This window comes from Danio rerio, chromosome 12 (assembly GCF_052040795.2).
Source record: "Danio rerio strain M-AB ecotype USA chromosome 12, GRCz13ab, whole genome shotgun sequence".
Classification (NCBI taxonomy): domain Eukaryota; kingdom Metazoa; phylum Chordata; class Actinopteri; order Cypriniformes; family Danionidae; genus Danio; species Danio rerio.
This window is the reverse complement of record NC_141032.1, coordinates 24,080,889-24,095,000: the sequence shown is the minus strand read 5'-3', so window position 1 is coordinate 24,095,000 and position 14,112 is coordinate 24,080,889. Positions and strand designations below refer to the sequence as shown.

At 33.5% G+C, this 14,112-nt stretch overlaps 1 protein-coding gene across 6 annotated transcripts in view; it reads left to right on the top strand.

The window, feature by feature from the left end:
- Positions 1 to 14,112, top strand: part of thrab (thyroid hormone receptor alpha b) — a 250,974-nt gene that overhangs the window by 198,546 nt on the left and 38,316 nt on the right. For 2 of the 6 annotated variants that reach the window (XM_087276187.1, XM_087276188.1), the window contains exons 4-5: positions 11,677 to 11,738; positions 12,093 to 12,122. In XM_087276187.1, coding sequence (XP_087132313.1) covers positions 11,677 to 11,738; positions 12,093 to 12,122 — 92 coding nt within the window. Of the gene's footprint in view, positions 1 to 1,750; positions 2,166 to 11,676; positions 11,739 to 12,092; positions 12,123 to 14,112 lie in introns of those variants that run through there. The other 4 variants (XM_087276190.1, XM_087276191.1, XM_087276189.1 and 1 more) reach the window with 3 other exon arrangements.

Genomic DNA, 14,112 nt, shown 5'->3' with positions numbered 1-14,112 from the left:
CGCATTTATTGTGTATGGCCATACACCCAAAGCGCTTTGCAATCATGAGGGGGGTCTCTCCACACCACCACCAGTGTGCAGCATCCACTTGGATGATGCGACGGCTGCCACAGGATAACGGCGCCAGTGCGCTCACCACATACCAGCTATTGGTGGAGTGGAGAGACAGTGATAGAGCCAATTCGGTGAAAGGGGATGATTGGGAGGCCATGATTGTAAGGGCCGATAGAGGAACTTTGGCCAGGACACCGGGGTTACACCCCTGCTCTTTCACGAGAAGTGCCATGTGCCATGCCATATATATATATATATATATATATATATATATATATATATATATATATATATATATATATATATATATATATATATATATATACATACATACATACACACACACACACACACACACACATACATACATACACACACACAAACACACACACACACACATATATATATATATTCATAGAGGAATTATTTCCGCAACATTGTTAAGCAGCATGTCACAGTCACCAGCGATCTAATCCTTACAGATCACTGCTAAACACACAGATCGCAAAGAACTACAAATCATCCATTATACCGACTACAAGTTCCAGTCATGCACCACATACACTCACAAAAGTTCCTGATCCTGACTGATTGCAAACCTACAGCCGAAGGATTGTCAAAGGCAGATTACTAGGACTTTAAATACATTATACTGTGTTTAAATAATTGACTTGCCAGTTTTGACCCTCGCCTTGTTTGTTTGTTTGTTTGTTTACGTTGTTTGCTTCCTGCCTGTTTATTGACCACGACATCAGATTGCTCGTATCTGTTTGTTCCTGCATTGACCATCGATTGACCATTCTGTTGAATAAATCCTGCATTTGGATCTGCACTCCGTTGTTAGCGTGCCACTTCACACTACACAGCACAACTGTTTTCTAAATAATTACAAGAAATTATTATTTTTATTAGTGTTTATTATTACTCATTTATTCATTCATTTTCTATTCGGCTTAGTCCCTTTATTCATCTGGAGTTGCCACATCGAAATGAACCGCCAACTTATCCAGCACATGTTTTACGCAGTGATTGCCCTTCCAGCTGCAACCCATCACAGGGAAACACTCATACACACTCAATCACACACATACACTACGGCCAATTTAGCTTACCCACTTCACCAATAGCGCAAGTCTTTGAACTTGTAGAGGAAACTGGAGCACCCGTTGAAAACCCACATGCAAACATGCAAACTCCACACAGAAATGGCAACTAACCCAGCCAAGGCTCTAACCCTAAGAAGATTGCTATAAATAAACTTTGTCATGACAGGAATGTAAGACTTTTAATATATTAAAATAGGAAACATATTATAAATTGTAATATTAAATCACTATATTATTTAAACATTAAATTTAAATGTTTTTGATCTAATAAATTAAACCTAGATAAGCATGGCAAGGAGTGGAAATAATAAAATATGATATTTTTAAATAAAAATAAACAAAATAATACATTAGTTTTTTGCATGTAAGCTCACCACTCACCACCATTTTATTTTATTTTTAATGAATTCATTTTATTTTATTATTAATTTTTGTTTGTTTATCTATTCATTCTACACACCTCAATTCCCCTACTGTCACCGCATGCACTGAGTTTGCCTTTTTACGTCTGAGGATGAATGAAATCTCGGTGACTATAAATAACCTGCAGAGCTAGAGAGTAAATAAAGGTGAAAATAAGCGGATGTGACAGATCCAGTTGGCATGTTTTATAGGCGATGGCATCCAGTTCTCCTCCTTCATCCCGTCGCTCGCCCCGATCTCACCCCAACCCCAGATTACAGCCCACCAGAGGATCACAACACCCAATCACAGATCGCCAGCGGGATTAACAGCACCAGAGACAATCTCTCACGAGGGATTCTTCGAAAAATTCAGTAAAGAACAGTCAGGGGAAATTCAGAGACTGAGGGTAAAAAACAGAGGGAGGGTTAAAAACGACAGCAAAAAAAAGAGAGAGAGAGAGAGAGAGAGACTTATGCAAGAGAGGCATCAGAGAGATTTCAGTCAGACTGTGTTGATACTCGCTTGGTTCATGTGCTGAAGAGGAACAGAGGAGCGTTTCGGCTTCATCATGCACATCCTTCAGTCCCACTGTGTTATCAGGTGAGACTCTGCTTAGACCTGTATGAGTGGTTCAATATTAGTTCTGCTGTGCAGCATTTGTGGCGTTAATGAGGCTCAAGTATAGATTGCGTTTGTCAGGGAATTTGAAAGTTATTTATAGAGATTTTTAGAAAAAAATGCATGGGATTTCTTTACGAGATTTAATAAAAATTATGTGAAATGAATGTATTGATATTATTACACTGGTATTATTTTCAATTTATTTGTATTGTTATTTTTGTCATTTTAATTAATATTAATTATTCAAAGATGATTCATTGGATTTACTAAATTTTACGTTAAGTGGTTGTAAACAATTTATTTGGGCTGAATTTAAGTAAACAAAGTAAGTTGATCCTTACTTAAATATTTTAAAAATTATTATTGTTATTATTATTATTATTATTATCAATTATTATCTATTATTATTATTATTATTATTATTTTACTATACTTTTATAACTGCTAATAACTTGGAACAACTAAAAGAGTTAATAATTTGTTAATTTGTTTAAACAGTGGGAATATTAATATTATTGTTGTTGTTGTTGTTGATTTATTATTATTATTATTATTATTATTATTATCATTTTATTTTGTGTGTGTGTGTGTGTTGCTTCTTTTGTTATTATCGCTTATTGCTAGTAATATAGAATAGATTATAAGTGACTGAATTTTTCTTGTCTGTTTAATTATTTTAATGTTATAAGTAATAATTCTTAATTGTATTATTATTATTAATATTATTGTTATTATCATTTTAATTAATTAAAAAATATTTTTGTATATTTCTTTTTTTATATTTAAAATAAAAAATAATACTAATAATTAAATTATTATAATTCATTATTAAAAAGTGTGGTACACCCTGAAAAATCTCTTCCTGAGTTTGAAGGAATCTACTTCAGACACCCCAAGTTACTTGTATGTATGTATGGCAGGTTTTTATTTAAGTTTCTTTTTTAATTGAGAAGGTTGATTTTTATTTTTTCTTATTTATTTTATTATTATTATTATTTTTTTTTATATGATGCGTTATTAACCAGTGGACTGACACAAACATCAGCGGAATGTGCAGATTTCTACTTCTCCTGAATCATGTATGCCTCTGCAGTATCTGAGTATTTAATGAGCAACCGTTTCAGTATCATCAGATCAGACCGATTATGATCCGTTGCTCGCGGCTTCGTGCACAAAACGATATCTGCTCGTTCCCGTCTAAAAGTGCTGTATTACTGAGCCAACTGCAAGCTCTCCTGTAAAGCGCCACAGCTGTTGTCCTCTGTCCCTTTAATGGGAAAGTTGTGTCTCTCCTCCATTTGGATCCGAAATAATTGATGTTTCTGCAGTGAGCAAGTGCCAACTTGGCTGTTATTTATTTATTTATTTGATTCACCCCTCCCCTCCATTTGTGACTCGGCAGCGTCCTCTGGGCTTTCTTTTTTTAGCGAGTGTCAGAGTGGAAAAAAAGCCCTTCCTACTTTATCACTCTGTGTCTGCCCATCTGCCTAGTTCACTTTAATGCTGTTTATCTTCTCATAGGATCTTTGGCTTGATAGAGTTTTGATTAAACGAATCCCCCGTTCACTATTGATTACCCGGGGCTTGTTGAAATACTTGTGCTTGGTACCTTTTATGATGAGCAGGTTCGTATGAGGGCAGCAGATGATTGACAGTTGAATTGGTAAAAACTTCTACATTGGGTATGGATACATGGAAATTAGTAGTTAGACTATTTGCTTATTTGGAATAAGACAATATTGTGAGTAAGGTGTTTACATGAATTTACTGTACATTTCATGTTTTTGTTTTACATCTCATAGTACTGTACATGCAGTTGAAGACAATATGATTGACCCTGCAAAAAATACCTAAGCAAAGTTTAAAAGCCAGGAAATTCTTGTTTTATTATATTTATTTACTATTTTTATCATTTAAAAACTGGTAAATATTATTACTGATTGGCTACAGAACAAATCACTGTTGTCCAATGATGTTCCCAATTAGCTTAACTTGCCTACTTAGCCTGATAAACCTAGTTAAGCATTTAAATTGTATTTAAAGCTGAATGCTAGCATCTTGGAAAAAATAATTAGCAAAATATTATGCGTTTTCATCATGGGAAAGACAAAAAAAAGTTATTAGAAAATAGTTATTCAAACAGCATGTTTAAAAATGTGTTCAAAACAATTATTTCCATTAAGCAGCACTTGTTTAATTATGCCATTCAACATTCCCAATGAAATTTGACATTTGACAGTGCAGTTCGTCTTAGTTATGGCACTATATACAGTTTTGGGTGTTTAATTGTTCATTTTAGGACAGCTTCAAGTGCAGTTAAATATTTGGCATGCTATATGTTTAACACAGCTGATGTCAGACACAAAATTTTGCTTAATGCTCTTTTATTTGTTGTCAAATTGTAGACCATTGCTATGAGTTTATCCTTTTGCAAAATGCAGCAAAAAGTTCTATAACACTTTAATAATGTGATTAAAGTGTGTACTAAAATACCCCCCAGAAGGGCTGTGCGATTAATCTGTTATAAATTTTTTTTACAAAGTGCAAAAGTGCACTTTGATAATGTGACTAAAATGAGAACAGTCCACATCTGAATTCAATTTGTGTTTACTTCAAGTATTGCTAAATTCTGCAGAATATTTTCCTATTTGTGTTAATATCAGTAAATTGTCAACCATCTAGACCTCTGCATGATACTTTTTTTTTCAGTCTCGCTCCTGCTGGGTTTTATTCATCATTTGTTTACCTGCTCTGTGCTTAAAACAGCCTTCCTCTTAACCGTTCCACAATCTCGCATTTACGTATTCACTAACCATTACTAAAAATGAGAGCGATAGCATTTAAAAATGTATGTTTTATTAAATGTAAACATTTTATTTCTTATTTTTATTTGTCATCAAGATACTTTTAACATTTCTCTGTTAACACAATAGGAAAATGTATCAAAGAAAGAATAAAATAATTATTATGTCAAGATCTGTCATTTAAAATGACATGTTCAGTGTTTTTCCAGGACAGCGCATCCACATTTTGCTCTCTCATACTTATTCTGCTCTGTAACTCATTGACAACCTGCAAATACCTGAGAATAGTATGCATCAAGCAGAAAGCATTGGGTCATTCATGCGGTGCGTTTATACAGTCTTGAGTATACCTGCGGTTGATATGAACAAATAATAAAAAGTTGTATAATAATAGAAAGTCTTTTTGCAAAAACAACCTCCAGGGTGTACTTTATCCCACTTATTACATGACTCCTTGCCACAAAATGTAACATTTTGAGACAACATTGTTCTGAGCTGTAATAACTTAATAATTGTTTAATTAAAACCTCTTAATATTTTAATTGAAAGCAAAGCTGACAGAAATGAAAACAGCTGAATGGAGTATACACTAACATATGTGTTATTTAGTCACAAGGTGTTGTCACTATGTTGATGTGAATTTATTTACTGATGGTCTGGATGATTCAAAGTACCAAGGTGGCCATGTATTAATTACAGCTAAAAGCCCTGAAATGCTTTTGTGAAAGGACGTTTGGAATAAAGTTGCTTTTTTTGACCCCCATGGCGATGCAGACCTCTATGACCATCTGAGATGATCATAAATGTTATGATCAAGACTTTCAATAATATTGCAGCACATTGTGAGTATAAATTAGTACCATTTGTTGTTCACCTTTGCCGTCTAATAGAGCTTTGGATCCAGAAAATGTGATGCGCTACCTCAAACTCAACAAGCAGATTGATTACCTGAGGCTTATGGAAAGAGACTCTTGAAGTGGTTGTTTGTACGTACGCATCGCCTTTGTGATGAGCAGGTTCCTCTGAGGACGGCAGATGATTGACAGTTGTATTGGTAAAACCTTCCAGAATGATTGTGATGGCGCGGCTTTAAAGTGACATTTCTGTCGGCCCGAAAGAACGAACGACAGTCAAACTCTAGAGGCTTCGGTGTCCTGACAGAACCTCAGTCAGACATATTAAATGACATTTCATAAATAACATTCCACAGCTGCGGAATCAATACGGTGAATATAAAAAACAATGTGGCGAGTGGAGGAAAACACTACCCTGTATTAGACTTTGAACCTTTTATAATCTTTTCCCCATGGCTTTGAACAAAGATGGCCTTCTTTTTGTTTGTGTGTGTGACATTGCGGTGGCTTGAGGCAGCACATCACATGAACCTTGTTTTGTGTTCTCTTGGTAATTGCCAGAAGATTCTATCAAACGAGAAAAGGGCAAACTCGAGACACTAACAAAAAAGTACCAGTGGGATTCTTAATGTGCCCCTAAAAAACACGTAAATATCATGGTGCTTGAAGATGGCGCTAGGTTTTGCTTCGAAGTTTGAGTTTAATCACAGTTGTTGAGTTTGGGTTTTGTTTTATTTTGATTTGCAACTTCTACTAATAATGACCTAACCCTTGTGCACTGTACAAATTTATAACATTTTGTTATGTTAGGAGTGAAAGCATCCAATAAATTAAAACTGCTGTAAAAATGCATCAGATATAATTATATATGTATATATAATTATTACAATTTTTTTCACATAAATCTGTGAATCAACCTCAGTCCTGATAAAAATTACTTAATGTTTTTAAAAACTACCGGATTTAAACTTTTTAAATGCAAAGTTCACAAATGATGTCACTGACTTGTGAGAAGAAAACACACACACACATACACACATCCCACATCTCAAAGTGAACTGAAGTTGCTCTGTTCCATTAAAATCAAGCTCGCCATCTTGCATATTCTCTCATATTAGTGTTGTTGTGTTTACTGAGGATTAAAACAGCTCTCCCTGTAGAAATCAAAGTCCATTTTGATGTATTTTTAAAGAGTTTAGCTTTAGTAGCAGTTGTGGCATTAAAAGGGTATATATATATATATATATATATATATATATATATATATATATATATATATATATTTAAATGTGTTTTTTTGTGTGTTTGTGTGCTGGTTCGATCCTTGGCTCAGTTGGAGTTTCTGTGTGGAGTTTGCTTGTTCTCCCTGCGTTCGTGTGAGTTTTCTTTGGGTGCTCAGGTTTCCCCCACATTCCAAAGGCATGTGGTATAGGTGAATAGGGTAGGCTAAATTGTCCGTAGTGTATGTGTGTGGATGATTTCCAGAGATGGGTTGTGGCTGGAAGGGCATCCGCTGCGTATGGATAAGTTGGTGGTTCATTCCGCTGTAACTTAATAAAGGGATTAAGCCGACAAGAAAATGAATGAATGAATGAATGAATGAATGAATGAATCAATGAATGTCCAAGATAAAACAAATCCAGTCCACAATTACTTTTATTTATTTATTTTTTGAAAATATGACCTTTTGTGTGTTTTTTTTCACCAAATCAGTGACATAATTTCTGAATTTGACAATTAAGGATTTAAAATCCTGTAATTTCTAAGCAAGTAGTTTAGTAGTTTTGATCAGGACTGAGGTTGAGTAACAGATTTATGCAAAAACATTTGAACAGAATATTTATCTGATGCATTTTTTACGGCAGTTTATTTAGTGGATGTTTTCATCTCAAACATAACAAAAGAATAGTACATTTTCCCAGAGTGTATCGCTGAGTTCTTTAAAAAGAAATTTGATGGATTTTCTCAAAATATGTGTCAAAGTATGATTTATCACTAAAAATTCCGCTAGCTGAAACACAAAAAAGTTAAGGCCAAATTAAGACTCAAAATCACCCCAGAGTGCATAAAAACATCCCAAACAGAAGATAAGGGTTAAATTACAAGCACACCAGTGTGAATCTTAACGTGCCGTACAATACAATATAAATACAGCAATATATGAACACTGTACATGTTTGTGTCGTTTATTGAAGTACTACAATACGATTGTACTGCATACTAGATCATGCAGTTTCTGTTTTGCTTTAAATTAGTTAAATATCTCCTTTTTAGTGTTTTTTTTCCTAACATTGCCTTTTTATGAACAGAATGTGAAGAAAAAAACATTTAAAAGAAGGCACAGTTACTATCGTGAAATTTAATTTATTAAAAATAGGTAAAAGTGGAATGACTTGAAAGACACCAAAAAAACAAAAACAAAAAACACCATAAAAATGTGTTAGCATTACACTTGTTTGGCCTACCTACCAAAGTACTATGCTGTAACTTCACTATCCACATCCATTCCAGCACAGTATTATGTTTTCATAAAGATAATGCAATTTCGTTATATAACTGTAAAAGATGTCCACCCCTACAGCTTATGATGTTTCAATTAATATTTTATGTGTTTCACAGTCTCCAAGTGAACTCAAGTTGCTCTGTTCCATCAAAATCATCTTGCATATTCTCTCATATTAGTGTTGTTGTGTTTACTGAGGATTAAAACAGCTCTCCCTATAGAAATCAAAGTCTATTTTGATGTATTTTTAAAGAGTTTAGCTTTAGGAGCAGTAGTGGCATTGAAAGGGTGTTGAGAGACTGGCACTGAATGCTAACAGATTTGCCTGCATTATTTTGGACATATTGTTATGTAACTCTGTTCTTTTTCTCTTCAGCTCTTTAGTCACAGCCAGGCTCGATGTATCCGTTCACACGTATATGTCGCTGGAGGTCACAGAGCGGCCTTATTATTAATATGATGTCCAGCGGATTATGCCGGGCTCTGTTTGTCATCCCTTTGGTGGTCACTGTATTTCGTAACTGCTCATTTGGCACTCTTTGTTTCTCGCTTTGTCAGCGACTGCTTCTGAATTCTTCAGCTCTCATTGATAATTGATGACATTTGGTCATTTTAGTGCTGTAAGTCTGTCTCGGTGCACACAGATGTGTCATAATGATTGTTTCTGCTACTGGCTGACCTGATGTTGAGCAGATGTTGGATATTGCTGTTAAAAGTAAGTTTAAATGTTTTTATAGATGCTAACCCGAAGTAGGGAATGGCTTTATCCAAGTATTGTGTACGTTTTCAACATAGACTTTAAAAAATATAGATGTAGTGTCCATGATGTCACCTTTGGGTTTCTAAAGAGTACAAATAAGGCTGCATGTGGGCAGTGCTAACTGGTGCAATGTTGTCAGTGCATCATGGTGCTGACTTCGCATCACTCTTGTGTAACTGCAAATGGGCAAAGAGGCGGGGCATGGGCGGAGTTAAAGATGCCTGGTTGTATTTTCTCTAAATTGCTTCTTTTTTTTTTTCTTTTTTTTAAGGGGGGTTAACGGTGTAGATGAAATGCTCAATACTAAATAATTATGACAAGCTTGGTTGTATAATGTATCTAAATTGTGTTTACTGTGTTTGATCTGTGTTGTTTTAATTCACTGAGCCACATTGGACATTTTTCAAGCATTATTTTTAAGATTTTTCTGCAAGAGGAAAACTCTACTTACTTTTAAAAACTTTAAATATAATCTTTGTTTGTAAATGCTATTTACAAAATCTAGGCAAAGCAACTTTTCAGATGACTGTTTTATAGCCTACAGCTAATCATTCTGTCACATTCTGAAGTGTATTGAAGTCTGAAATAAAATAGCTGTGACTGAGCTGCAGATACCTGTCAGTCAAGTGGGCAGACTCTTAATTATCTTAATTATGCTATGAAGTGTAATATTAATTATAGTGTTAGTTTAATTAAATACACTATATACATTAATTATAGACACCATTTATTTATTTATTTATTTATTTATTTTTTTTGTACCAGGCTTTTGTAAACACCTCCTTTTCTACTGTAATGTTGGGTGTTATAACATGGGGAGTTTACAGAGTTGACTACCTTTTGGTGCCAGCCTTAAGTGGCCAGTCGATAAACTGCAGTTTCAGTAACTTCCATATTAGCTACAAGAGGGAAACTACAGATTGGTTTATTGCAACACAATTTTAAAGTTTATCTACCAGCATATGCTGACATGCTAACAGACTCTGTTGAACGTTGCTCTGTGGAGGTTTGTTTAGGATGTGATTTTAGAGTACATCTGTAGGGCTACTGGTCTGACAGTAGAAACCAAAAAATTGACCAAAATGCTTTTAATTGAGTGTTTTTATTTATGTTTTGTATTGTTTTGATTAGTTTTTTTCTTTTCTTTTTCTTTTATTTCATTTATTTATCTTGTTTTTCTTTATTAATGTAGGCTATATATTAGTTTAGTAACATATAGTTATATATTAGTTTAGTTATACAAGTTACTTGCTGCTGTATATGTTTTGCATGTGTGTTTTTATGTGCTGCATAAGAGTTTATAGGAAATCATCTTATGTTTTTTTAGTCACTGTCCACTGAATTATCTTTGCCATGATGACAGTAAATAATATTTTACTAGATATTTTTCAAAACACTTCTATACAGCTTAAAGTGACATTTAAATGCTTAACTACGTTAATTAGGTTAACTAGCCAGGTTAGGGTAATAAGTTATAGCATATTGATGGTTTTCTTTGTTGACTATAAAAAAAATATATATATAGCTTAAAGGTGCTAATTTGACCTTAAATGTTTTTTTTTTAATTAAAAGCTGCTTTTTTCTAGCTGAAATAAATCAAATACTTCTTTCTCTGAATGAAAAAATATTATCAGACACACTGTGAAAATTTCCTTGCTTTGTTGAACATCATTTGAGAAATATTTAAAAAAATATTTTAAAACATTAAAAGGAGGGCTAAAAGTTCTGACTTCAACTGTATATATATATATATACACACTACCAGTCAAAAGTTTGGGGTCTGTACCATTTTTTAATGTTTTAAAATAAGCGTCTCCTGCTCACCAAGGCTGCATTTATTTAATCAAAAATACAGTACAGATGCTAAAATTGAGAAATGTTGTTGAACTATAAAGTAACTGTTCAAAAGTAGTTTATAATTCATTTAACAATTTATTCCGGTGATTTTGAAGATGAATTTTCAGCTTAAGTCTTTAGAGAAACACGATCCTTCAGAAATCACTCTAGTATTAATTATTATTATTATTATTATTATTATTATTATTATTATTATTATTATTATTATTATTAATGATAATAGTAGTAAAAGCAATAATATCTGGAATAAAAATTTCATCTGAAACTATATATAATAAGAAAGCAGTTATTTAAAATTGTAATGAATATTTAACAATTTAATTTAATTTTTTTTTTTACATTTAATAAATGCTACCTTAATAAACAGAATAATTTTCTTTAAAAAATACATATTTTAAAATAAATTGTACAACTGCTGTAAATTATTGTGATGAGAGAAGGGCAGTTGGCTCCTGTGGCCTGAGAGGCATGAACATGTCAGAAACGCATGCACCCTGACTCAAACAGTAAGGGTGCCTGTATTTGCAGTCTTCTTTTTTTTGTGATCCTCACTCTCTCAATCAAAATGACAGGCTTGTCATGTTGTCTGAGCTCTCGGAGCTGAAAGTGTGCTAGTTAAAAATATAAAGTGAAACCACAGGGAATTGTAGCCATCGAATCAGGGCAAAGACTTCTCAACTAATAGCAGCCTTCTCTCTCCTCTTTTTTCCAGGTGGCTCGATGGCCCGAAAAGGAAGAGAAAGAACAGCCAGTGTTCGGTGAAGAGCATGTCAGGTAAGATGTCTGATAGAAGACTAGCTTTGTCTGAAATAACCTTGTTTCCACTGTCTAGTGCATTATATATTTTGAGTCAGCAACTTTATTCCTTACACTGGTTCACTACTTTTTTTTTTCCTGCTGTCAAATCTAAATGTGAATGTACACTCATTGAAGTGTCATTTGACAAAATCAAATGCAAGCCAGGAAAAAAGATGAGAGGACAGCTAAAATAATAAATAATGTGTTAATACACTTTGTTCAGGTTTTTGTTGATAGTTAATGCCTATATTATTTGAAATAATGTTTTATATTTATCCACCTTTTTCCACACTTTACTGCTGCATTTCAAATTATGGATTCCACTTCCAGTTTCAAGTACTTCCAACCCAATCTCACAAGGTACATACGATTTTACATTTACAAGGTACATACGAATTTGTACAAAATGTATGATTTGTTTTTAAAGGAGGCGTGCCCCCAAACCCCACACCCCTAAACCCAACTGTAATCGAGGGTTGAGCAAACTGAACTAAAATGTACAAATGAGATCATAGAATTAAATATGAATTAGCCAATACATTTACAAGTTACAAATTAGTGTCAGATTGCTTTGTAACTTCCATCCAAAATGCACATATAATTGTAAATAATAATAACATTCTGGTACAAAAAAATCCTTGTAGATAGTTCTAAAACATGAGAGTTGGGTTTGCTTTATTTTTATCTGTCATGAAAAGTAAACGATGCTTGTTTTGTTTTTGTTTTTTGTTGTTGTTTTTCTTTTCTTTTCATGACATTAGTTTCATAAGCGTGTCTGTGGCCAAAGCTCCTTTGAGTTCACTGTGTTCTGTGCCTTCAGATTATTTTCGGTTGGTGTCTGTGATGTGCGACACATCTATAATATTGTGGTTGAGGTTTTTGGAGCTATTAATGGTCTGCTGAGAGTTCTAGTAAGTTCTCGTTTGGCATTTGATGAATGAAAGGTTTTTAAAACATTTGACGGATTGTTTACAGTTTAACAGAAGCTGCTCACATAACTCAGGCATAGTAACATTGGGTGTAGGAAAAAGGTGGAAATACTATGTTTATATTTTTATTTTAAAATATGAATTAATAGATAAATAATCCTGGCAAGCTGGGGTTTTGTCCTACTTGTTGTCAGATAATACAATAAATGTGACAAATGAATGGTGACATTTAAGTCATGACAGAATTGTCTGTGGCAGAAAATCTCTCTGACTCACACTTGCTTTCCTTTTTCCTGATGCTGTCATCTAAACCGCCATACACGATATAGGGAATCTAGCGAATGGTTTCGATACTCTTGCCTAAAGCTCACTCCTCTTCTGTGATCCCACAATTCATCAGTGACGCCACATTTCTCAGAAACACACCAGAAGGCTTTTGAGATGCCCCGTGATCCTCTGAACATCCGCTGCAGCTTCAGTCATCTCAATAGGCTTCTTGTTATGCAATGTTCTGATGATATCTTCAGGATACTGTAACTCACACTAAAACGATCATTCTCTAAGGCTAATGAGCTGTGTGAGGATTTACTTTTTATTGGTGGTTGTTCAGGTAAGGAAGTTGAGTAAAGTTGGCCTGATGGTTAGATGCTGTACATTTACTCAGAGCAGTCTGTCTCTGCTTGATTCATCAGGCTTTCGATTTCCCATCTTTTAAAGCTCTTTTGCCTGGTTTACCTCATGTTCGCAGCAGCCTTTAAACCATATACTGTTCTATTACTGTGTAGTGCTGGTACTTTCAAAAGTACTTGCGAAAGAAAGATTGTAGAGCAACGAGGTGATATGTTTACTGTTTTAAGGTACACACCACTGCTGTTTATTTTTATTTATTTTTTGTATAAAGGACATATTTTTAATAATCATAAAACATAAGAGAAATAATAATAAAAATTTTTGATACTTGTTTTCAGGTCATTTTGAACCCAAGTTTAAAGGTGTATTAGGTAGTATACTTTAAAAATTAAAGTGTAAAAATAACTTTTGTTTTGTATAGTAAGTATTGTTCTCACTGTCCAAAACTTTTGGGACTGCATTTTGTTGATAAAATATTTGAATATATTTTTATAATTGAATATATTTGCCTATTTAGATATTTATTTAGATAGTTACCTTTGTTTATTTTAGCTTTGGTATTTTAGTTTTTTTCAGTATATTTACTGTGTATGAGCCGTGTGAGGGTGTGTATATAAAAAAATAACAAAGAAATAACAAATTAATCTCATCACATCAAATGTGGTTCAGAAAATACCCCCAAAATATATATTAAATCTATTATTGTGTTAAACCTGAAAATCATAGATTTTAAAATTTTACATCAATGATTCATTGATGCACTCGATGGTTTAAAATGGAACTAGTTTTAT